The 27,010-nt window shown below is 42.4% G+C and overlaps 1 protein-coding gene across 3 annotated transcripts in view; it reads left to right on the forward strand.

Annotated features, from left to right (window-relative positions):
• The window catches only part of TNFRSF11B (TNF receptor superfamily member 11b), an 85,322-nt gene that overhangs the window by 41,468 nt on the left and 16,844 nt on the right, over positions 1-27,010 (forward strand). The window contains exons 1-2 of one of the 3 annotated variants that reach the window (XM_038390604.1): positions 6,397-6,618; positions 6,787-6,911. The exons of 1 other annotated variant lie outside the window; for it this stretch is intronic. In XM_038390604.1, the coding sequence (XP_038246532.1) occupies positions 6,792-6,911 (120 nt within the window). In that variant the 5' untranslated portion in view covers positions 6,397-6,618; positions 6,787-6,791. Of the gene's footprint in view, positions 1-6,396; positions 6,619-6,666; positions 6,912-27,010 lie in introns of those variants that run through there. One more of the 3 variants, XM_038390603.2, reaches the window with a different exon arrangement.

The raw sequence follows: 27,010 nt of genomic DNA on the forward strand, positions 1-27,010 counted from the left end.
GAATGGACTACATGACTTTCTGCATTCTGAAACTTTTAAGAATGTCTGTATTTCACTGTCTACGGCTGACAATGTGTTGTTATCTAACATTTTATGCACCAAGTCTACTTTTTTGTGACTGTGTCCTTCATTTCCTTCACTGCAACCTTCAAATTCTATGATCCCACATCAAGATCTGCCTTGATGGGGCAAGCATCATCTTTGCCTTCCTGAATGCATAGTTTGGAGGAGGAGTTTTTCCTTTACGCATATTTGCTCCACATATGTGTCTTTAGTATTCCCAAAAGAAACGAAGTAAAGCTTCAATTGAAAAACTGAGGCAAATCTGCTACAAAGGAGCAGCAAACTACAGAGCTAAAACCAATACATCCACTTAGGCAGTATATATGAACAGCCAGTTCTCTGTTTTACAGCATAACTTTGATTACATTAATGATATTAATGATTTTAAAAACTCCTCTTCTGTTCCCTCAGTAGATGTCTGAATCAAAACCTCTCCGTTCGACCTGCTGTCCTGAGTTATACTGGGGTACAGTCACTACAGTGGCATGATATCGATGCACTAAATTTTACAGCTGGAGTAATTGTCCTACTTCACTGACAGAATCTGAACCATATTTATCTGTGTTCCCTGCCCGACTACATTTTCTACCAAATGAACAGCATGCCATTTCTCCAATGATCCATTTTGAAAGTTCTTCTGGGACATTTCAGATCACCAGCTATTATAACTTTAGCAAAATTGTTCATTTTTAAGGGATTAGCCTAATGGCTTGGTAGAATGCCAGATTGCTCTCTTTTTGTAGCTACTATTATGACTGCTTTCCACAATGTATCCATTTGAGATCCTCCCTCCTTAACTGGAAATAAATCTATTACTGGTGAAGCTCTTGGTGTCTTTTAAATGTAATCTCTGGTGCACAGCAAGTCCTGTGCTTGAAGCCAGAATTTTCCCACTGTTCATTGATTGAACTCAACAAATATCTCATTGAGATCCTGAGATGACTCAAGGTCACAACATTCACCTACTAGCACCGAGTCACTGGTCTAGACTTCTGAATTTTTCCAGATAGCAGACAGGCTTAAAGAGCAAACCCATTTATAGACCCAGTTATTATAATGATGCACAGGAAGAAAAATAGATTTATAACAATCATAACATACAAAATGGTAATACAAATACTGAGAATTAGAGCTATGGAAAGACAAATACTGGATACTGGGTCTATGACTACTACTAAACCAATAAACTGCTATCCCACCTGAAGCACACGATTCTAGAGCAAAACATACAACAGAAACAGATTTCACTCTTTAACCTGAAATATAGAAGTTTTATGTATTGATATAACTCTTGCAATGACTTATTCCTGCTCTTTCCATAGTTTCTGCTCCCTACATAATTGTTTATTGATTACTTTTTTAATGTAAACCAGCCATTTTTCCCGTAAGAACTATTTGGTTTCCTTTTATGCACACTGAATATGTTAAACTTATTTCTGGAAAGAGGAAATCCTAATGTGTAAGCTTCTTTTCATCCTACAACTTTTAAACTGTTTTAAGGAAAGTAAAGTAAAAGCAATTAACTTTAAAAAATAATTTAAAAACTGTGTTCAAACACCCTCCTATGGGATGTGGTCACAAACATGATACTTGTAAAACAATGCTGAAAGCAGTTTGGTTGTCATGTGGACAAGTCTTTATTACAGGGTTTGCTACATTGTAATATGATTGCATGCATTGCAAAGCACATCTTAATTAATTCCCAAAGGCAAAGTGGGAATGTGCTAAGGCAGTTGTGAAAACATTCTAACTGAAGTTTAGACCTTGTAGTTCTGCTCTGAAAAGCGACTCTAAAAATGGCATTGTGGGATTCTGTATTTATTGTTGGTCCATTCTTTCTAGATCAAATATGCTCAGGTATAAAGATTTTTTTCCCCTTACCAGCCACGGTCTCATCCAAAAGTTAAAGCTTTCTGGTTCGTGCACCACCGCCTGTAAGAGATTCTGTCAGCAAAATGCTGCCTTGCTTTGCCATTGGCCAAACCCACTGTCCCCACTAAATTAGGCAGACTTTGGCCCAGCATGTGCAACTTAATTAATTCTGACAGGTTTCAGAGTAGCAGCCGTGTTAGTCTGTATTCGCAAAAAGAAAAGGAGTACTTGTGGCACCTTAGAGACTAACAAATTTATTAGAGCATAAGCTTTCGTGAGCTACAGCTCACTTCATCGGATGCATTTGGCCAAATGCATCCGATGAAGTGAGCTGTAGCTCACGAAAGCTTATGCTCTAATAAATTTGTTAGTCTCTAAGGTGCCACAAGTACTCCTTTTCTTTTTAATTAATTCTGGGGAGGATCAGAGACCTCAAAGAGAATCCAGCTCCATCACTCAAAACTGTGTTAGGTTTTCAATGCTAATGGAAGTAAAAACATAGTAAAAACATTTTTCACTAAAGTCAGCAGGTCTGACTCTGAAAACACAGAGGGAGCAGAACTTTCGAGGGAAAAGATGCCATTTTTATATGGTCACTTTTCAGACCATAACCACACTTTAAGCTAAACAGTTTTAAAAAAATTTTTTTTAAACTTTGTGCTAGTGTGTTACATGGCATAAGAGACTTTCATCCCTAGAAAAACCCTGATAGGTGCTGAACAATAAACTGTATGTATTCTAAGCTATAATAATACATAAACATTTGCATTAGCTCCTATGGGCTTTGTCATTTCTGTATAGGGATGGGCCCAGACCCTCAAAGGGATGTAGTTGTCTACCTCCCATTGATTTCATTTCTGCTGAAGTCAATAGAAATGGGGAACCTAATTACTTTTGAGGACCTGGGCCATAAAGACTGAGTATTCATGGCAGACAGTTAGAGATGGGAAGATACTCACTGAAGTAAGTGAAATGACTCACAGATTCATTGCTTCTAAGGCCAGAAGGGACCACTGTGACCATTTAATCAGACCTCCTCTATAGCACAGGCCATAGAACTTCCCCAAATTCCCACTGACTTCAGTGAGTTTTCATTCAGGTCCATAAAGCAGAAAAAACATTACACTGAAATCAAGTTACACTGTTCTGTTACTCACATACTAACAGTAAGTATCTCATAGGCTGGAGCTAAATATGAGTTTGGTGCTTTGCATTTCTCAGTTGGGAGCAGTAAACTTCATCCACCTTCAAGACATAAGGTGAACTCACATCATGGGTTCCTGTCCACTACCAGGAGAGGGGACTCAGCAGTGTAAGCCTCCTGCAGCCTTTGCTTCTCTGGGGTGCTCAGAACTAAATGAAAAAATCCCCAAAGCAGGCAGGACTGACCCAGGAAGGGCTAAAAGGAGGCTGGTTGGGACCGGGAGCAGTTCAGATTTAAGGCATGCTTCCACTGCAATAAAGAGGTGTGACTGCAGCACAGGTAGACATATCCAAAATAGCTTTTCTCTAGCTAGATCAAAGTTAGCTCGAGTAACAATAGCGGTGTAGCTGTAGTAGCATGGGTGGTAACAGAGGCTGGCTGCTCAAGCATGTACACAGCGTCCTGTCCTCCTCTCAGTGCTAGAGTTTCTGTTACCCTTTTCCAGCTTCTCCACTATCACAGACAAACCAACCACCATTAGATCAAAGCTTGCTTGGGTATGCCTTCATAAGCTGCAACCACACCTCCTGATTACACTGTAGACAGACCCATAGTTCTTGTCTTAGGCAGCTGGTGCTGGAGAGGCTGCTATGAAATTATGGCTTAAAATTGGCTTCCCTGTGAAGCCCCTCTCTGGCACAGCTGGCCCATATGGCTGAATATAGCCCATTTAAAAAAATATTATTTTTCAGAAGAAATTTAGGGGCAGATCCTCAGCTAGTGTGAATCAGTGTGTAGCTCTTCTGCAGTCACTTAGGCCCACTTTCATCAACTGTGGCTCTGCTCCAGAGTGCCTTGTCAACATGTAGGTTAAAATATAGATCTAAGTATATGATAATACATGTGTTAAGGGAATAGAAACCCACTAAAAGTAAAATATTACAGGAATCGTTGCAACACACCTTCCAGGTGCATAAATCATCAATTAGTTCTTACATAACTAAGCCTTCCCTCTCTTCTCAGTGCCATTGTTTCTGTTCCCCTTTTTCCAGTTTCCCCACAGTTACTTACAAACAAACCATCGTTTGTTCAAGTTCCTCAGATTTTTACACCATATATCAGGTGTTGAAGGGGGTAATTGAGTATATTGATTTCTAATTTAATAACATCATGGCACAATGCTTGCTAGGAAATGGTTCCTGTATGTGTGCAGAAGGATCCAGATACATTTTCTTTGCTCTGATGACAGGTTTCAGAGTGGTAGCCGTGGTAGTCCATATCAGCAAAAAGAACGAGGAGTGCTTGTGGCTCCTCAGAGACTAACAAATTTATTTGAGCATAAGCTTTCGTGGGCTAAAGATATATATATATATCTTCCGACTGTATTTTCCACTGCATGCATCTGATGAAGCGGGCTTTAGCCCACGAAAGCTTATGCTCAAATAAATTTGTTAGTCTCTAAGGTGCCACAAGTACTCCTCCTCCTTTTTCTTTGCTCTGTTAAAGTGGTCACTTCTTTTATATTACTTAGCGTAAATGCCTCTCCTGCTTAGGAGTTTTTGTCACACAGTGTGCAAGCTTTCACCTCCCCGGGTTCTTGCCAACCCCCCACAATTTTGTGGGTCAACTAGCAATAGGGCAAAGCTGCAAAATTCAGAGCCAAATTGGTATCTTTATTTCAAACACTCCTAAGTTGGAGCATCCATATATGAAGTTTTGGTCCATTACAAAGAGAGAGATGTGAAATGTCAATCCACACCTAGGTGTGGACTCTACCTCAGGCGCCCTCAAAGTTTGGGATGTGGATAATGGGTTTGATTTAGGCCCACTGTCTACTCCCGGCATTTGAAAGCTATTAGATTTTAGTCCTTGCCGAAATATTTTTGGACTTTGTGTATTTCATGTAGGGACAGAATGAGAAAACTGGAACCCTTCTGAAAAAGTGATCCTGCTAGAGGGGGGCAGAGGGCATACCAAAGATTTAGAATCTAGGGAGCTGAACCTTTCCCCCCTAAGTCAATGGCAAAACTCCCATTCATGTTAAACAGGCTCTAAGGAAAGTGACAAGGTTGGCGCTTCAGTAATCAGTATGAGTGAAGAATAAGAGTATTTTGCATCTCTCTAGCACCTTTAAGACTAAGATTTCATCTCAATAAGTTTCACAAACATTAAATAATTAATCTTCACCACAATCTCCAATTTAAGTGGGGAAACTTGAAACTAAGGAGGTCAAAGATTTCTTGACCGATGCCGATTTCTCCTCCCTGGTGTAAGAATTTAGCCCCACTCTTTTCCCCTTTCACAATATCTACAGGTTTCAGGAAAGACATATACTTCCTGCTGCCTTTTTTTTTTTTTTTTCTCAGGGAAACCTTCTTAGTTCCAATTGGCTCTGATCCTGCATTCTTTGTACATGCAAAACTGCCCTGGTTTCCAAAAGTGCTGAGCCATGGGAGCTCCTGGGAGTTCTCCAAAAGTTTGGGGCACCCAAGGAAGGCAGGATGGGGCCTGTGGTGCCTACAGGAAAACAAAAACAACACATTGCACATACCATGCCATCCATTTTGATTTCAGTCAAATGTAGTGAAGAAAAGACCCAGGCTCACTATGAATGAGTGCTGACCTCCAGTGACATCAATGGGGCTACTCCTGGGAGCAAGTGCTTGCCAATGTAAGGGTTCCACAGCCGGAGCCTTTGTTTTTTCAAAAAAAGAAAAGGAGGACTTGTGGCACCTTAGAAACTAACACATTTATTAGAGCATAAGCTTTCGTGAGCGCATCCGATGAAGTGAGCTGTAGCTCACGAAAGCTTATGCTCTAATAAATGTGTTAGTCTCTAAGGTGCCACAAGTCCTCCTTTTCTTTTTGCGAATACAGACTAACACGGCTGCTGCTCTGAAACCTTTGTTTTTTCAGATTATGAATGTCTGCGTCCTTTCTGGCTAGAATCACCTGTAGAAAGAATGATCATTATGCTGGGAACTCCTGCAGGTTCCAAGCCCTGTACAGCTAGGGAATAATTCCTCCACTCCTGCACTCCCCCAGGCTTTCTGCAAAGCCCCCCTGTGCCGCCCCCCGCCCCCTAGGGACTGGAGAGGCTTTTACACCTGCAGGCAGCCCATCCGGCTCTGTGGTACCCTCAGGGCCCAGGAAAACCCGCGCTGAGGCCCCCAGCCAAGCGAATCCGGGTGGATGGGGAGCGAGGAGGGGGCCGGCCGCTTTCCTGCACGGGAAGGGAGGGAGGAAGCCGCGGAGTCCCCTGGTTGCCTACCCACCCCCTGCACTGCCGCAAATCACTGGGCCGCCAGGTCCCTCCCGGGCTCCGCGGAGGTGCAGCAGCGGAGGCAAAGCGCTAGAGGGCTCCGCACCGCAGGCGGGACGGAGGAGCTGTTTTTGAACCCGCCTCCTATTAGCCCAGGGCCGCCGATGACTGGCTCGGGCCCGGCCTGAAGGTCACTGATTCCCTAGAGCGAGGGCAGGGCCGGCCGCCCGCCAGGGGCCAGCCCCTGACACTCCCTCCTGCGTCCCCCCAGCCTGTGGTGAGCGCCGAAAGGGTTCCATGAAGTCATCAAGTTTTACAGTTCCTGGAGGGGATGGGGGGGGGGGAGACACGTTTGGTGCTGGACAGGGGATGAGTGATCAAAGCTGAGCTAATGCTTCCTGTTGCAGCGGGGGCTGTATATAAATATAACGTGCCTTTCATGTAGGGGGGATGTCAGCGGCAGGCGGCGAGGAGCCCGGAGCTTCCACTCCCTCCCCGTCTAGCGTCCCCAGCTCCCTGAGGTTTCTCCCGCCGACCACAATGAACAAGGTCTTGGGCTGCACGCTTGTGGTAAGTCCCTTCGCAGGGGTAGATCGGAGCCTTCGGATGGCTGGGGCGGCCCTGGGAGGTCAGGCTGCCGAGCCACTCTCCCCCTCGGTTTTTTCGTTTGCTCTTCCTTCTGGTTTCGGAGCAGCCGCCGGGTTAGTCTGTCGTCGCAAAAAGAAAAGGGGGACTTGTGGCACCTTAGGGACGAACGCATTTCTTCGAGCATAAGCTTGAAGTGAGCTACAGCTCGCTTCCTCGGATGCCTTCGGTGGAAAACTGTGTATGAGAAAACCCCATTGTTTCATGTTCTCTCTCTGTGTGTGTGGGTATATCAATCTCCCCTCTGTATTTTCCACCAAATGCATCCGATGAAGCGAGCTGTAGCCCACGGAAGCTTATGCTCTAAGAAATGCGTTCGTCTCTAAGGTGCCACAAGTCCTCCTTTTCTTCTGCTTAACGTGCTCAGTTTCATCCCCAAAAAGAAAAGGGGGACTTGTGGCACCTTAGAGACGAACACATTTCTTAGAGCATAAGCTTCCGTGGGCTACAGCTCACTTCCTTAGAGACTAACAAATTTATTAGAGCATAAGCTTTCGTGAGCTACAGGCTTTTGTGGTAAGATTTAAACTGGGACGGGAGCTTCCAGTGTCAGGAGAAAAGCAGATACTTTTATCACATAAGGTATTGGCATCCTTTGCTTTGCATTCATGTTCTTTCCTGTGCTACTCTCCCCCCCCCCCGTCTTCTCAGGCTCACATCACTCTTACATTAGCATAAAATATATTAGCTGGCAATGGATTTTTAGCTTGGGATATTTCTTTTATGACTTATTAAAACTCCATGTTTGTCTAATCTCCCGAGTCACTGCTGGTTATTATTGCACGAGTGCTGATCCCTATCTCCAGGTCTTGGGAGAACATTCTTGCTTTAGGAAAAACGGTGTGACCACAGAATGTATTTTAAAGCACAAACAGATGATGTTTCTTTTGACTTTCTAAACTGCTCGGTTTTGCTTTGTATACACAAACATATGGCGAATTAGTAGTAGTGTCCTTCATGTCATTGCAGGAAATGTTATTGCTGTGGCAGCAGGTGTCTTCTAAGCCCCTGCTTTTAGTGGTTGGTTAAAAAGTTTGTTCCAGTGCTGAGACCCTGACAGGCATACTTAGAGCAATTTTTCAATGATAGATAGATAGATAGATAGATAGATAGATTGATCTTTGAAAAATTGCTCTAAGTGTACCTGTGGTGGTCTCAGCACTGGAACAAACTTTTTAAAATGTTGTTGTTTAATCTATTTAGCTGTTTGGAAGTTCAAATTGCATTAAATCAATTTTTAAAATGTGTATAGACTTCTACTGTGTAATAAATATTTAAATAGTACTTGGTTGTTATAAAAATGGACTATTACATATTCATATACAGTTACTTTTCCAGAATATCTTAGCAAGTATAGTGGCATTAATGTCCAGGTAATCTCTGATACAGTTAGAACTGAGTTACATATTCTAAAAGTTCATTAAGGTGCATGTATGTGTGTGTGTGTGTGTGTGTGTGTATATTCATGTAAAACAAATTATAAGATTTCCAGTCACTGATGAGTAATGCATGTGTATTACTTTGGGTAGAATTTCCTGAAAGAGTTTTTTGAAAATTAAACCGAAGTAATTAATGGGGGCTGGAGGAAAAGCAAAAATTGTTATGTTTACGGTCAGCAAATTGAAATGTGAGACTAAAACCTTTTTATTTACCTTATATTATTATGCCTTTTTTGTTTATATAAATGGACAGGAAGTTAAGTGTGGAATGTCAGCAATAACTTGTTACCAACTTGCCTTTCTATCTGTTCATCATAATGTAATATCATTTAAACATTTTAATGTATTTAAACATTTTAATGTAATATCATTTAAACATTTTAATAGATTCCTAGTTAACAGTAATATAATAAACTGGTACATTTTCTAAAATAACAATTTACAATGAAATTAAACTTGATCTTCATTTTAGAGCAGCACTGATATCACCAACAGACTTTCATGCACCAAGGAATGTGAAAAAATGCCAATAAGTTGTTACTGTATCCTGTTACTAGTCCCCCACTTTATCCCATCTCCTAAATTTGACCTCTCTCTCTGCTATTTTGGATCTCTAATATGACACCCTTTTCTTGGCGTGCCTGTCTGGTCTATCATGTGTAGGCAGCCATGGCTTTGCAACCCTCTAGGGTTTGAGTTTTTTTTCAATTTTTTTTTAGTTTGTTTGTTTGTTTGTTTGTTAAAAATAGAATACTGAAGTTGCCAGGAGAACATTTGGAAGAAATTGCTGTGACTTTAAACTAGAGTCGTTGTTTTAATCTACTGTAGCAATTTTGATGCTTTCTCATTTATATTTCTCTTTGGTCATGATTCAGCCTCTGCAGTGAATAGGATTGCTACTAACTCACCATCTTCCTGACCAAACCTGAAGAAGACCTCTGTGCAAGATCAAAAGCTTGTCTCTGTCAGCAGCAGAAGTTAGTCCAGTAAAAGAGATTACATCGCCCACCATGTCCTCTTCCTGGAAGAATACTATGTTTGTAGTAGTAGTAATTCTATTCAGTGGAGAGGCTGCATGTACCCATGACATGAATTCATACCCATGACAGTTGCATGCCATAGGTCTAGGTTATTTTAGAAATCCTGCTGTCATTATAAGATGGGTAATTTTAACTAGAGATTAATACATGATTTGCAGATCTGATGCATCTTTCCAGAGCTGTTCTGTTGGTTGGTTATTTTTTTTCTTCACTTCCTCATCCTCACAGAGATTGTGAATCCTAGCTATGAAGAATATTTAGTTCACCATTTCTCAAACCCAAGAGCAGCTGTCTGTCTGCTCAGACAGCTGAAAATGGAATAATACTAATTTAGACTTCCAGAGAGTCTTTATCCACAATTCTTAAAGTAAAGGTGTAAATTTGTAAATACTGACAAAACAAAAGCTCTGTAAGGTACGCTACATATCTCATTTCACTGACGAAGAAATTGAGGGCTTGTCTACCCTGCAAGCTACAGTAACTCCTCGCTTATCGTTGTAGTTATGTTCCTGAAAAATGTGACTTTAAGCGAAACGATGTTAAGCAAATCCAGTTTCCCCCATAAGAATTAATGAAACAGGAGGGGGGGTTAGGTTCCAGGGAATTTTTTTTCACCAGACAAAAGACTATACACACACACACACACACACAGAGTATAAGTTTTAAACAAACAATTTAATACTGGTACACAGCAATGAAGTCAGAGGGTGGGATATTTCCCAGGGAATGTCTTACTGCTAAATGATGAACTAGCAATCAGCTGAGCCCTCAAGGGTTAACCCATTGTTGTTAATATAGCCTCACACTCTACAAGGCAGCACGAATGGAGGGAGAGGAGACAGCATGGCAGACAGAGACACAAATTGTGTGTATGAGAGAGAGAGATGCGCATTGCCCCTTTAAGTATGGTGACTCCCCCTCTAAGTACACTGCCTTTTTAAGTAGATCAGCAAGTTGAGACAGCAGCTGCTGCCAGGAAGCTCCCTCCATCCTGAGCCCTGTCGTGTCCTCCCCCTCCTCTATGGAATTGGGGTAAGCAGGGTGCAGGAGCAGGGAGGAGGGGGACACCCTGACATTAGCCCCCTTCTTTCCTGTCCTCCCACACCCTGCACAGCAAGCGGGAGGCTTCCGGGAGCAGCTCCAAGGCAGAGGACAGGAGCAGCACATGGCAGTGGGGGGAGGGACAGCTGAACTGCCTGGCAATTGATAGTCTGCTAGGCGGCTGCCATACGGGGAGCTGATGGGGGGCTGTCGGTCCACCCTGGTTCCAAGCTCCCACCAGCTAGCTCCAACGGGCTGCTCTTCCTGCAAGCAGTGGACAAAGCAGGCAGCTGCCAAACGACGTTATAAGGGAGCATTGCACAACTTTAAACGAGCATGTTCCCTAATTGATCAGCAACTTAACAACGAAACAACGTTAACCAGCACGACTTTAAGTGAGGAGTTACTGTACTGAGTGGCAAGCTGGTGTGCTGTAGATTCATAACCAGGCTTGTGTAATGTCCTGTGTGAACACTGCTACAGTGCAGTGAATGTCCCTGAATGTGGATAGAGTACTATGCTTTGAAGTCGCAGTACATTAAAACACACTCTGAAACTATCACAGCACTTGTAGCTGTGTCCACATGGCAAGGTATTGTGTGGGAAACCGGTGTGCTGTAGATTCACGCCCTGGCTTGTAGCGCAGTAACTTGCCATGTAGACAAGCCTTGAGACAGAGGTTAAGATCCACATCTTTCAAATACTGGTGCCTATAATTAGCACCTACATTCATATTCATAGTATCTAAATAAGTGCCTGGTTGTCAGAGTTGCTGAACAAATGCACCTTTCATTCAAGTGAACTAGGTATCAAAGTCTGAAAATGTGTGCCCTAAATGACTTGCCTGGATTAATATAGCAAGTATATGGCTGAGCCAGAGACAGAAACCAAATCCCCAGGTTCTCAGCCTTGTGCTTTAACCACCAGCCTACTTCCTCTCACATTAAGGGAAAAAAGTATTGGCTAGATAGCTTTCTAAAAGATTAAGTTGGACAATTCAATAATTAAGAGATCTCAGTTTATGCAATTAGGGTCTGATCCTTTGATGAGCTGGATGGCCTTGTTAACTTGTCATATAGCTGTTGAGTTCCATTTGCAGTTTAAGGGTATCTTCTGCATTTTTCCAGATGTGGAGAATACTATACTAAATATAAAGAAAAGGAGTACTCGTGGCACCTTAGAGACTAACAAATTTATTTGCGCATAAGCTTTCGTGAGCTTCAGCTCACTTCATTGGATGCATTCAGTGGAAAATACAGTGGGGAGATTTATATACACAGAGAACATGAAACAATGGGTGTTATCATACACACTGTAATGAGAGTGATCAGGTAAGGTGAGCTATTACCAGCAGGAGAATGGAGGGAAGGGGGGACCTTTTGTAGTGATAATCAAGGTGAGCCATTTCCAGCAGTTGACAAGAACGTCTGAGGAACAAGGGGGGGGGTATAAACATGGGGAAATAGTTTTACTTTGTGTAATGACCCATCCACTCCCAGTTTTTATTCAAGCCTAAGTTAATTGTATCCAGTTTGCAAATTAATTCCAATTCAGCAGTCTCTCCTTGGAATTTGTTTTTGAAGTTTTTTTGTTGAAGAATTGCCACTTTTAGGTCTGTAATCGAGTGACCAAAGAGATTGAAGTGTTCTCTGACTGGTTTTTGAATGTTATAATTCTTGATGTCTGTTTTGTGTCCATTTATTCTTTTACGTAGAGACTGTCCAGTTTGGCCAATGTACATAGCAGAGGGGCATTGCTGGCACATGATCACTCTCATTACAGTGTGTATGGTAACACCCATTGTTCCATGTTCTCTGTGTATATAAATCTCCCCACTGTATTTTCCACTGAATGCATCCAATGAAGTGAGCTGTAGCTCATGAAAGCTTATGCTCAAATAAATTTGTTAGTCTCTAAGGTGCCACAAGTACTCCTTTTCTTTTTGCAGATACAGACTAACACGGCTGCTACTCTGAAACCTGTACTAAATATGCTGCAGTTGGATTACATGAAGAATTCAACATGGAGTTTAGGCTGTTGAGTGCTTTCTGGGACTGCTTCTGCTCCCATTGCAATCAGACAAACATCCCAGTAACTCCAAAGGGCCCAAGCCCTTTATGTAAAAAAAAAAAAAAAAAGTGATGATGGAGTTGTGCAAAACCTTTATGAAGAAATCCAAAACCAGATGAAATCTGCTTGGTTTTAGCTTCTATTGCACACTTGAAACACAGCCTTTGTTTGCTAAAAGGTTTGCTGAGTTTGGGCTGAGGTTCAAGTGCACCTATGACCAATTATTACTTTGGGTGGAAAGTATGCAAAGCTCAATCATTTTTCAAGTGTTCCACGGCAAAACAAGTCAAACTTGGTGATTTCAGATGGGTTTTGCTTTTGGATTAATAACACCCTCCTCAAAAAAGTAACAATCAAGGCTTGAAACACTTAGGCTTGAATAAAGACTGGGCGTGGATGTGTCATTACAAGAAAGAAAGCCTGGAACATTTTGCACAAACCAAGACCACATGTCTGTACAGATCTAACAATTGCCTATTTAGAACCTGATCCTCTGAGGTGTCCACTGCCTTTAGTTTCCATTGAAGACTTCAGAGTTGAAGTTACTTCGCATTATCCAGGATCAGGCCCATAGGAAACATAATATAGTTCCTATTAACAAGTACAAGTATTTGAGATACCACAGATTTTTTTTTTTTTTAGAACAGTCGATAACCTGTGGTACCACAGATAGTGTTGGGAGGTAATTGATGTTCATTTTTTAATGATATAGATGGGATAAGATGTCAATCGTTCTTTGCCTGCCTGCACTGGCAAAGGTATTCCAGTTTCTAACAAAGAGATTAATATACAGTGGAAAGGAGTATTTTGTAATCCTCGTGAAGTATACAGTATATGAAAAAAGGCTGTGATGTAAATTTAAAGTGGATACAAGAATTTTCACACAATATACAATGAAACCTTAGGACTCACCACCATAAGATATTTTGTGGATAAAAACCTCAGCAAGATTTGAAAAGCACTAGATATGTCTATAAATAAGAATAGCACCTGCAGTTACATGAGATAAAATGTACAAGGTCTGTCCAGACTCCTGCTTCAGAGTATGAGATGATCATGAGCCGAGTTCAGGAAAATAAATTTTTTCCAAGGGGTCAAATTCTGTTGAATTTACTCAGAGGTGAGTCTTGGAAGTAATTAGGATTTGGTAGTAAGGAAAGTGAGGAAGTTTAGGCCCATGCTTTTAAGTATCTCAGTTAGCCAGGTGACAGGATTCTCCCCCCATCTCCTTCCCGGGTCTGAAAAATTTTGCATACTGCCAAAGACAGGATGATAGGATTAGATGGCCATTGATCTCATCCAGTTTGGCAATTCACTATGTGCTGTTTTGACTCATTAAACTATTAGTAGTGTGAAGGCTCTTTAATGTTGTCAAGGTTCCTTCCCCACTCTGAAATCTAAGGTACAGATATGGGGACCTGCTTGAAAGACCCCCTAAGCTTATTCTTACCAGCTTAGGTTAAAAGCTGCCACCACCAAAGTGTTACACAAAGAACAGAGGAAGTGCCCACTTGGCAACGTCTCCCCCCAAAAATATCCCCCCACGCACTACACCCCCTTTCCCGGGGAAAGCTTGATAAAAATCCTTACCAATTTGCATAGGTGAACACAGACCCAAACCCTTGGATCTTAAGAACAATGGAAAAGCAATCAGGTTCTTAAAAGAAGAATTTTAATGAAAGAAAAAGTAAAATAATCACCTCTGTAAAATCAGGATGGTAAATACCTTACAGGGTAATCAGATTCAAAACATAGAGAATCCCTCTAGGCAAAACCTAAAGATACAAAAACAGGAATATCCATTCCATTCAGCACAACTTATTTTATCAGCCATTTAAACAAAACAGAATCTAACGCACATCTAACTAGATTGCTTACTAACTCTTTACAGGAGTTCTGACCTGCATTCCTGCTCTGGTCCTGGCAAAAGCATCACACAGACAGAGAGAGGACCCTTTGTTCCCCTCCCCACCCCCTCCAGCTTTGAAAGTATCTTGTCTCCTCATTGGTCATTTTGATCAGGTGCCAGCGAGGTTATCCTAGCTTCTTAACTCTTTACAGGTGAAAGGGTTTTTCCTCTGGCCAGGAGGGATTTAAAGGTGTTTACCCTTCCCTTTATATTTATGAGACGCCCCCAAATCACAGATAGGGTGAAACGCTGGCTGTGATTTCTTCCTGGAGCTCTAGGAGAAAACAGAGTTAATAAGACACATGCACCTCTAAATATACTACCAAGTATATAAAGACTAACAATATTTTTCACATCTCAAGGATGATTTTAACCAGTTGATTCTGGGAAACTTTCCTGGGAGAGTGCATCAGCCACTTTGTTAGAAGCTCCTGAAATGTGTTGTATGTTGAAATCAAAATCTTGGAGAGCTAAACTCCACCGAATAAGTTTTTGTTACTTCCCGTGGCAGTATGAAGCCACTGTAGCGCACCATGGTCTGTTTGCAGGTGGAAACGCTGTCCCCAAACGTATGGGTGTAGCTTTTCCAGAGCGTAGACAATGGCGTAACATTCTTTTTCACTGACTGACCAGTTGCTTTCCCTCTCAGAAAGCTTCTTGCTAAGAAACACTACAGGATGGAATTCTTGATCTGGTCCTTCCTGCATTAAAACTGCTCCCACACCACACTTGGACGCATCTGTGGTTACTAGGAACAGTTTGTCAAAGTCTGGGGCCCTTAGCACAGGGTCAGACACGAGTATCGCTTTTATCTGGTTAAAGGCCTTATCACACTCTTTGGTCCATTGAACGGCATTTGGCTGTTTCTTTTTGATTACGTCTGTCAGTGGGGCAGCGATTTGGGTGTATTGCGGTACAAATCGCCTGTAATATCCAGCCAAGCCTAAGAAGGATTGGACCTGTTTCTTTGATTTTGGGACAGGTCATTTTTGGATAGCATCCACTTTAGCCTGTAGGGGGTTAATAGTTCCTTGACCCACCTGGTGTCCAAGGTAAATCACTCTGTTTAGGCCTATTTGACACTTCTTAGCCTCCCTTATGCGCTCAAAGACTTTTTGTAGATGTTCCAGGTGTTCTGCCCAGGAATCCAAAAATATGGCCACACCATCAAGGTAGGCGACTGCATATTCTCCCAATCCTGCTAGGAGACCATCTACAAGTCTTTGGAAGGTGGCGGGTGCATTCCACAGCCTGAAAGGGAGTACATTACATTCATACAGCCCGACCATGTGTGGTGAAGGCTGACCTTTCTTTGGCGGATTCATCTAACGGTACCTGCTAGTACCCCGTGGTTAAGTCCAAGGTAGAGATGAACTGGGCCCATCCCAGTTTCTCCAATAATTCATCTGTTCGTGGCATTGGCTAGTTGTCTGGGCGAGTCACATCATTTAGCTTAGGGCAGTCCACGCAAAAACGTATCTCCCCATCTGGTTTGGGAACTAGAACCACTGGAGATGCCCATGCACTACCAGAGGGATGGATTACCCCCATCTGTAGCATATCCTGGATCTCCCATTCTATAGCAGTTTTAACTTGAGGAGACACCCGGTAAGGTTGGACTTTAATTGGATGAGCATTACCTGTGTCAATGGAGTGGTATGCCCGTTCAGTCAGTCCTGGGGTGGCTGAGAACGTCGGCACGTAGCTAGTGCACAGCTCCTTGATCTGCTGTCGCTGTATACGCCCAAGGGTAATGGAGAGGCCACCAGCACTTTTTCCTTCATAGTAGACACCTTCAGGCCACTCAGTGTCATTTCCTCCCTGGGCTGTAAACTGGCAAACCTTTAATTCTCTGGAATAAAAGGGCTTTAGAGAGTTAATATGGTACACCTTAGGCTTTTGGTTGGAGGTGGGGAATACTATGAGATAATTAACAGCTCCCAGGTGCTCCTGGACCGTGAATGGCCCTTCCCACGACGCTTCCATTTTATGGGCCTGGAGCGCCTTTAAGACCATGACCTGGTCCCCTACTTTGAAGGACTGCTCTCTGGCATGTTTATCATACCAGGCTTTTTGCTCTTTTTGAGCATCCTGTAGGTTTTCTTTAGCAAGGGCTAAAGAGGTTCGGAGGGTGTTTTGTAGGTTGGTTACAAAGTCCAGAATGTTAGTCCCTGGAGAAGGTGTAAACCCCTCCCATTGCTGCTTCACCAACTGTAATGGCCCCTTAACCTCGCAGCCATATACAAGTTCAAATGGTGAAAACCCTAAACTGGGATGTGGTACAGCTCTGTAGGCAAAGAGCAACTGCTGCAACACTAGGTCCCAATCATTGGAGTGCTCATTTACGAATTTACGTATCATGGCCCCCAAAGTTCCATTAAACTTCACCACCATGCCATTTGTTTGATGGTGGTAAGGAGTGGCAACCAAGTGATTTATCCCATGAGCTTCCCAAAGGCTTTCCATAGTTCCTGCCAGGAAATTAGTTCCTGCATCTGTGAGGATGTTGGAGGGTTAACCTACCCTGGCAAAAATGTCTGCTAGTGCCTGGCACACACTTTTAGCCCTTGTGTTGCTTAGAGATACTGCTTCCGGCCATTGAGTGGCAAAATCCATGAAAGTCAGTATGCTTTCCTCTGGGTGTCTTTTTCAGAAAAGGACCCAGAATATCCACAGCTACTCGCTGAAATGGAACCTCAATGATGGGGAGTGGCTGAAGATGGCCTTTGCCTGGTCTTGGTGTTTTCCCACTCTTTGGCACACCTCACAAGACCGGACATAGGTAGAAACATCCTTGCCCATTCCCTCCCAGTGGAATGACCTCCCAAAACAGTCTTTGGTCCTGTTCACTCCAGCATGCCCACTAGGATGATCGTGGGCTAAGCTCAAGAGCTTTACCCGGTACTTAGTTGGAACTACCAACTGTCTCTGAGGATGCCAGTCTTCATGCTGTCCACCAGACAGAGTTTCCTTGTATAAAAGTCCTCTTTCTACAACAAACCTGGATCCATTAGAAAAGCTGAGAGGCAGTGGGTTGCTCCGTGCCACCATCCAAGCTCTCTGGAGGCTTTCATCTGCTTCCTGTTCGGTCTGGCTCCGGCTGAGCCTCTTGTGTAGGGTTATCAGCTGCTGCCGGTTCAGATTTGGTGGGGCCCTCTAGTGTTGGGGTTGCAAGTACTGAATTCAGTGCTGGTAATGGGTCTGGTGCTGGTTGTTCCACTGGTTCTGGTTCTGGGGCTGGCTCTGTCTGGGTCTCTGGGACTGGATTCACTACTCCTGTTGCTGACGTTGGCATGGGGTCCGGTTCCATCACCTCTGACTGGGTTCTGGTAGAAGTTTCCGGAACAGAGCTAGGCGTGACAGCTTGCTTAGCCTGGCTGCGGGTGACCATTCCCACCCTCTTGGCTAGCTTCACATGACTGGCCATTCTTCCCCCAACAGCATGGGGATGGGATAATCATCATAGACTGCAAAAGTCCACATTCCTGACCAGCCCTTGTACTGGACAGGCAACTTAGCTGTAGGCAAATTGAAAGAGTTGGACTTGAAGGGTGGAATTATCACTTGAATCTCTGAGTTGATTAAATTTGGGTCCACTAAGGCAGCATGGATAGCCGACACTTGCGCTCCGGTGTCTCTCCACGCGGTGACCTTCTTCCTGCCCACACTCACAGTTTCCCTCCGCTCTAAGGATATCTGGGAGGTATCTGGGCCTGAGGACCTCTGGTGTGATTCTGGTGCAATGAACTGTAATCTGTTGGCCTTCACATGCCGCTGCTCATTACATTTAAAACATCGTCCAGATGACGGGTCACTGGGGCAAGGTGGGTTGCTGGAGAATGGTGTGGTGGGACGACAAGGTGTCTGGAGTATTCCTTCATGTGTAGTTGGGGCCTTGGGCTGCCCCCGGTAGTAGGGTGTGGTCTGAGGGTGTCCCTTCTGGTATCCACTCCAACTGCGACTAGGGTTGTTCCTCTCTCCTCCCTCCACCTGTTTTGTTCCGGCTTGCCCCACGTCTCTGGCAGTCAGGGACTGCTCATATCGATCAGCATAAGAAGCAAGACTTTCTGCTGAGTCCATTTCCTTGTCCCATAAACACTGTTTTATTTCCTCCTTGGACATATGCAGGAATTGCTCCTGAGCTATGAAATCACAATTCCGTCAAAGCTAGTGACACCCCTTCCTTGGACCTATTTATCTAACATATCCTTCATCTGGTTTAGATAAGTCACATTACTTAGTCCAGGCCTTCTCTTAAGGGTTCGAAATTTTACTCTGTAAATTTCAGATGTAATTTGAAATTGCTTTAAAACCAAATCCTTGAACTTATTATAGTCAGAAGCCTCATCAATAGGCATCTTATTGAATATGTCCAGAGCTCTTCCAATCAATTTTGCGACCAATGTGGTCATCTTGTGAGCTTCAGGAATTTTATGGAGAGTGCACAGTCTCTCAAAGGTGAGAAAATATTCAGGAATATCACTGGATTCATCATACTGTGGACATAGTTGCTCCCATTTGTGAATTGTTGGGGAAGGATGGTTAGGGTTATCCAGTGGATTCCACTCAGCCTTTGCCTTCTCCATCTCCAGTGCATACTTCCTCTCTTTTTCCTTCTCCGCCTCAGCATGCTTCCTCTCCTTTTCCTTTTCCTCCATTTCTTTTTCCTTTACCTCCATAGCTCTCCTGTGGGCAGCCTCTTTGGCTATTTCTGCCTTGGGCTCTGTCATGTTTGCCTCTCTGTTTTTAACTAACTTTACACCGGAGAGTTAGAAATAAAACAAAACAAACAAACAAACAAAAAACTTGGCTTGTCAAAAAACAAAATAGGTTGAGCTGTAACCAGATACCCGTGTTCTCTGATAGTGATTGCCAGCCTACAGAAACCTAACACCTTTGTCTCCAGGCAAATAGACAGAAAACCCCCCTAGTTGCTCTTAGCTAAAAAAACCCCACCTCTTCAGGTCTGTGAAGAACTTGTGAATTTCTCTGCGGAGGTTAACTACCCTGCCTTTAGGTAGAGAAACTCCAGCTCAAAAAGACAATTCCCTTTTGTCTCTGCTCTGGCCCCCAGGCACAGACAAAAAAAAACTCTAACTGCTTTCAGCTTAAAACCTGTTTCCAAGCAGCCCAAAGGAAAAAAAAAGTCCGTTTAAAATCTCTGCTTTTGGTTAAAAAAATCTCAAATTGATCTCAAAATGATTTCAAATTAATCTCAAATTGATCCCACCGCTCTGCCACCATGTCAAGGTTCCTTCCCCACTCTGAACTCTAGGGTACAGATGTGGGGACCTGCATGAAAGACTCTTTAAGCTTATTCTTACCAGTTTAGGTTAAAAACTGCCACCACCAAAGTATTACACAAAGAATAGAGGAAGTGCCCACTTGAAAATGTCTTCCCCCCCCAAAAAATACCCCCCAAGCTCTATACCCCTTTTCCAGGGGAAGGCTTGATAAAAATCCTCACCAATTTGCATAGGTGAACACAGACCCAAACCCTTGGATCTTAAGAACAATGGAAAAGCAATCAGGTTCTTAAAAGAAGATTTTTAATGAAAGAAAAAGTAAAAGAATTACCTCTCTAAAATCAGGATGGTATATACCTTACAGGGTAATCAGATTCAAAACATAGAGAATCCCTCTAGGCAAAACCTTAAGTTACAAAAAGACACAAAAACAGGAATATCCATTCCATTCAGCACAACTTATTTTATCAGCCATTTAAACAAAACAGAATCTAACGCATATCTAGCTAGATTGCTTACTAACTCTTTACAGGAGTTCTGACCTGCATCCCTGCTCTGGTCCCGGCAAAAGCATCACACAGACAGAGAGAGGACCCTTTGTTCCCCCCACCCCCTTCCAACTTTGAAAGTATCTTGTCACCGTATTGGTTATTTTGGTCAGGTGCCAATGAGGTTATCTTAGCTTCTTAACCCTTTACAGGTGAAAGGGTTTTTCCTCTAGCCAGGAGGGATTTAAAGGTGTTTACCCTTCCCTTTATATTTATGACAAATGTCATTTCTGGTATTTCAATATTATAGGCCATATTGTGCCACTAAACTTTAAGCAGGACCTTCCAATTAATTTCAATTGAGAGTTCTGTTTAGGAACTGATGGCATGATTTAACCCTCTTTTTTCACTTCATTCAAATACCCTGAAAAGCAAAGCCACAGAATTCTGAGATTCTACTTTGTAGCCATACAAACACTGGCAACATTTTTGACAAAGTGAATTGAATCATAATTTATCAAGTAGGAAAATATGCTTCAGGATGGACTTGGAGTTCAAAACTGAAACAGATTTATCTCTTTCAGTAAATTAAACATTATCCTATGGTCTGCTACCCAAAACCACAAAGCCAAGCCAAATAATAATATTTTCGTACTCTGAAAAACTATTTTCCTATATCCCAACGAAGTGATTTAAGGGAATGATTCTTGAAGGATTTTGCTGTATTTGCTGTATTTTTGCTGTATTTCATTTTTAATTTAACAGAGAAAAGCAAGCAGCTATTTGTCTTACATTTGAAAATAAAAGGAAAGGGCGTGTACTACTTTTCATGCCCAAGGTCTGAAATAAAGTAATAAGATCACTTTATTTCTCTTTCTAAAGCCTCTTCTAAAGGCTCAGAGGGGGGAAAAAACCTGTCTGATGTTGCATTTGGCAGATCCTCTGACTTATTTGTGCAGATTGATGTAAAGTGTTTGTGAAAAAATGTTGCTCTAGGCCCATGTGTTGAGTGGCACTGCCAAAGGATTGCTTTTTAGTCTTGTGTAACTAATTTTGAATAATATGTTAAAAGGCTTTAAACATGTTAAACAAACAATACATAAACATAGAACTATTTGAAATTTTGTTTAAAAAATCATCTAAGTTAGACACAGACCTTAGAGGGTTTCTGGACATATCAATTATTACTAAAGAATCATGTATTATTTCATTATTTTTCATGCCATTGACCAATTTAAAGATTATATGAAAGTCTTTAGGTCGATCCCAAATCTTCTGGAAGAGATCTAAATTCTGTGCGATATTTAGCACCTCTTAGCAAGATTGGACCTTTAGGGTCCAATAGGAAACTTCATAGGATTGGACCTATGATAATACATCAGAGATCAATTTATGTGAATGGATATGTTCTTTTCTATTGCATAGGCATGAAATTTTTTTTGGTGTACAAGAATTTTTTTTTATCAGTATCATTTCAGAATTGAATTGTTTTTTTGTTTTGTTTTGTTTTTTTAAATTGAGCCTTAAATTCCAGCAAACTGACAAATAACTTCCATTGATCTTACTCTAGCAAAACACCTGTTGCTCTACATTTGTCCACTGCTGAATTTGTAGTTATGGTGTAAGGGCTCAGTCCCACAAGGTACTCAGTATCATTGACTTCAGAGGGTGTTGGGGAAGTTCAGGGAGTACCCTACAGATCAGTCCCAAGTTGCTGTGTACGGTGGCTGTTTTCAGGTAGTGCGATTTTCTGTGCAGAAAATATTGGTCCCATTCATGGTCCTAGTTTCTCACTCCTCGGTCCATTGGAGTCTTTCTATTGACTTCAGTGGGAGTGGGATGAGGGTCTGGGCCAGCCATGGTTGTGGGCTCCTGGAAGGGAGATGCGGCACTTTGCGTCAGTCTTCTGGATGGTAGTTGAGGAGCCCTCACTACTAACGAAAAGAGTCCTGTCCAGCACTGTTTGGTCTGAATGGTGGTGGCCAGGGGGCCTTTAAATCTGGGCATAGAAATCAGGGGAATCTTGAAAGGATTCTCAAGGATCCAACAAAGTACTTGCAAAGACTAAGTCCATTTTTTTTTCTCTGTTATGTTCTCTTTTCTTTAATACTGGTTTTTCAGAGCTTGTGTCTGGTAGTAGCATAAAATGGCAATTGTGATTGAAAGTGATAGTCGTTATATGTACAAGGTTGAGGATAACTGTTGAGTTTATGATTTGGGGCATGATTGGTTACGGTAGACTCCTGTGCAGTGCCTGTAGGGTCTATTACAGGAGTGGATGACGGAGGTTCTCTGGCCTGCAATGTGCAGGAGGTTAGACTAGGTGATCATGATGGTCCATTCTGGCCTTAAAGTGTATGAATCTATGAGTAAGGGATTAACTGGACATTATAGTTTTTTCAACCATTATTCGTGACTCACTTACATAAATTCAAGACAGACTGTTTTTTTCCTTCAAAGTAAAATGTGCCTGTTTGGATTTGGTGGTTAAGTAGTGATGAGTTCATGTGATCTAATGCCAATTCTGCTCTCAGTGAAACTGTATTGAAGCCAATAGACTTGTAGTAGTTTAAAAGTCCAGAATTTTACCCTTAGTATTTAGAGTACCATGAAACGGTTAAAAAGTCCAAAGTCTAACTAAAAAAAAACCCACAACTAAAGCTCTGTTTCCTCCTGCTAAAAATCCTCCTAAAAGCCTTTCAATTTCAGTATTGCTGCCATCTAAAATCTAAAATACTCTAACGTTTTTGCTCAGGGTAGGACACATTTTCACTGTTTTTACAAAAATGGTCAGGTATATGCAATGTAATTGAATTTCCCATCTTTTCTCTAAGTTGTGTGAATGAATTCAAGTCACTACTTTCCATTAACCAATAGGCATTCAGACAAGAGGTTTTCATCTGTCAACTTTTTGTGTTTTTTCAGATAACAAATATATCAAACGTATCTCTGGAGTTAAGTTGATGGGCTGCATCCTCAGCTAGTGTCAATAGGCTTCAGTGACATCAGTGGAACTATGCCCCATTTGCCCCAACTGAAGTTCTGGCTCATCAATATAGTTAATTCAATATACTGTTTTTTCTGTTTAGGCCACCAGCCCAGCAACTGAGGCTGTGCTTTCATTTAGTCTAAAATGCCTGTTTCTTATGAGTGGTGGTGGGGTGCTTAATATTTTCTTTCAGCCTATTCTAGCCACAGGCCTTTCACATTAATAGGAGTTTTGCCTGAATGAGGAATAGCCTTAGTCCCATGTGGGCTGGGTGTGGGGGAAGCCATCTGCTATATAAAGTGTCATACACACCTAAGTTAGGAATGACCCAAAAGGAAGAGATGCAGAAAAATGTAAGCTCTTTGGGGTAGAGGCTGTGTGTTTGAACAGCACCTGCCACAATGGGGTACTGGTTCATGAGTAGGGCTCCTGGTCACTCTGGTAATACAAATAATGATTAATAATTAATCTGTGTAATGCCTCTCTGCACATACTTCTTAACACTTCTGAAAATCAGGTAGACACCTAACTGGGTTCTGGAGCTTAACATTAGGCCTTCAGTTTACACAGTTCTGACCAGAATGCCAAAAATGTGTATCTTAAGTTGAAGATATTCCTTGAAACAATGATTCCTTGCCTTGGTCTTAAGGGGTCCTTTTGCTGGGCCTACAGAACTGTGGTAGGGCAATGAGACATGGAGAATGACGTTCTGTGAATGTATGGATGAATAAACATGGCATGGGTTGAAACAAGTCTAATATTTGCTAGAAACATTGAGACACACTTTTGATTTATGCCTGTGCTGTTACTTAAAACCTCTAACAAAACAAGAATAGCACTAGTACTATGTAGTATGGGTGAGCCAATGATGGGCACAGTCTGGATTATGCATTTATCCATCTACACAAAGTGTGTTTCAAGGAAGGAATAGAAGAAGAATATTGCCTAGTGGCCTATGAATTTTTTTCTTTTTAACACAACAAACAACAACCTTGGCCTCTGAATGCTCTTCTTTCTCCTCTATTCCACATTTAGATTATTATGGCTGGTGTTCCACCATAATATTACATGGGTATCTTGCTTACCAGGGTAGAGATTCAAATGAATGGATTCACCATTCACAGGTCGATTGTTTTTTTTTAACCCCCACCAGAATGAACCTGCTGGTCTCCAAAGCTTGTATTTATATTACCTCCCCTCTGAACCTGGCTGGAAGAATTTGCTCTATATTTTTAATGAGTTGCATCATTAGGACAGATCCTGCCATGTAGTGAGTGCCCCCGTCTTCTCACTGTCTCCCCTGCCATCTGTCCCTGATTATGGGAGCTGAGCTTTTTGAAAACTGGCCCAACTACAACAAAATCTCAACGCTGCCTCCCCTATATAGTCTTCTGTGGAAATCGGCAGCTAGGTGACAATGGGCCAAATCCTGCTCTCCTTACTCATACGTGTCACAAGGGGAATGCCTGGGTGCTGAGAAACTCTGGGAAATGTGCTCCTATGTGTGCACAAAGAGAGAATGAATGGCAAGAGCTAGAATTCTCTAACTGCAGTAAGAGATGGCTGCTTTTTGTGGAAGCATTCAGATGCATTACAGTGTAGAGATATTCTGTACCCAGGACCTGCTGTAATTTCCATTGAGCTGCATAATAATTTTCACATCAATGTCAGCTTCCCATCTTTGCTGAGTACTATCTGAAGCTCTCAGAGCTCCATAAACATACTAAATTACAGTATTGGTTTAGAAGTGTCATTCCAGTTTCTCCACCCCCCCACTGAAGTCTGACAATGCTGCTCTAATGTGCTGTGTATCCCAGGAAGTGTGTAGGATAGTCGGGAGGGTGGTTTCATTCTTGCTAAATGATCTGTCTGATGAAGGGGAAACAAACCCTAAAAGGAATTTTGGACTGTTAACAGCAACGATTTATGAGATATCAGGCCTCTTTTCTTACTAGAGTAATAGTCAGAGGTTTACCAAGGGTGAGTATGTGGCTCATCAGTGAAAGCCATTCATTTTTCAAAAATGTACTACACCTTCTTTTTAAATAGCTGTGAATCAGATCCAGACATTTAAGACAGGTTTCAGAGTAGCAGCCATGTTAGTCTGTATTCGCCAAAAGAAAAGGAGTACTTGTGGCACCTTAGAGACTAACAAATTTATTTGAGCATAAACTTTCATGAGCTACAGCTCACAACAGAGCTGTAAATCGTCAAGACAAATTCGAATTAGAAATAAAGCACCCATTTTTAACAGTGAGTGTGATTAACTACTGGAACAAAGTACAGAGGGAAGGGTTAGATTCTCCTTTTCATTATGTCTTCAGATGAAGACTGGATGCCTTTCTGGAAGACATGTGTAACTATAGCATCCATGTGACCATCATGGAGTCTGTTCTGTGGGCAGCTCCGGCCAAGAAAAGGTATACATAGGAATGCAGCAGGGAAACTCCCTTCCACCCCAGGGTGCTGGAACAATTTGTATAGTGGGGGTGCTGAGAACCATTGAACCAAACTGTCCACCCTGTATCTGATGGAAACCACTTCAAGCTAGGGGGTGCTGCTACACCCCAGCACTCCTAGTTCCAGTACCTATGCTTCCACCTCAGAAACTCCTGTTCCAAATCCTCCAGAGTAAATACACACACACACACACACACACACACACAAAATACAGTGGAATAGTACAATGAATATAGGAAAGAGAAATATTTATTTATTGAGGGATGAATGGAAAAAAACAGGGAAAAGGTGGGGGAAACAGTAAAACAGGGTTACATCTAACACAAGGACCCATCAGGCTGGTGGTACCACAATATAAAAGGATAGACACTGAGTCTAGATTCAGAGGTTAGGAATCCTGGGTGGAGTTCCAGTCCAACAGTGAGTCTTGAGTCATCTTCCACACCAGTAAACTTTCCCCAGCAAACCCCTCTGGTGCCCTCTTCTGCTGCTCCACACAAACCCACACAGAGCAACAACCTCCCCACTTAACTAGCTATAACTTCCTTCCTTATTCCCAACACAAGGTCACAAGCCCTAGTACTCATGGCCCCATGCAGCGCTGGGTGACAGTGATACCGAGACTGGCTCTGGTTTGGCCTTCTCGGGTGATTCCTTCTTGGCACAGTGTTCCTCCTAGCTCCTGTGCTGGGACATCCCTGGTCAGCTGCTCTGTCTCTCCCAGGCTTCAGGCTGGTTCTTGGCTGCTTCCGTATGTGAGGGCGGCGATGGTTCTTGGGTCTCTTGTCTGGAGCTCCAGAAACACACACTTCCCTGTGGCTTTCCCTACCTTAACTCCCCTCCCTTTAGAAGAACAAGGCCTTCCTCTGCATCAGGTTTTAAAGGAGCCATGCTCTCTAAACCCCAAGGGAGATACACAGGCTTTAGTCACACACAGGTTATTGTGCTCAATGAAAGGGTAACTGGGTGAAAGGATAGTCGGGAGGGTGGTTTCATTCTTGCTAAATGATCTGTCTGATGAAGGGGAAAACAAACCCTAAAAGGAATCTTGGACTGTTAACAGCAACGATTTATGAGATTATCAGGCCTCTTTTCTTACTAGAGTAATAGTCAGAGGTTTACCAAGGGTGAGTATGTGGCTCATCAGTGAAAAGCCATTCATTTTTCAAAAATGTACTACACCTTCTTTTTAAATAGCTGTGAATCAGATCCAGACATTTAAGAAAAACAGAGCTGTAAATCATCAAGAGAAATTCGAATTAGAAATAAAGTACCCATTTTTAACAGTGAGTGTGATTAACTATTGGAACAAAGTACTGAGGGAAGGGTTAGATTCTCCTTT

This window comes from Dermochelys coriacea, chromosome 2, assembly GCF_009764565.3.
Source record: "Dermochelys coriacea isolate rDerCor1 chromosome 2, rDerCor1.pri.v4, whole genome shotgun sequence".
Taxonomy (NCBI): Eukaryota; Metazoa; Chordata; order Testudines; family Dermochelyidae; genus Dermochelys; species Dermochelys coriacea.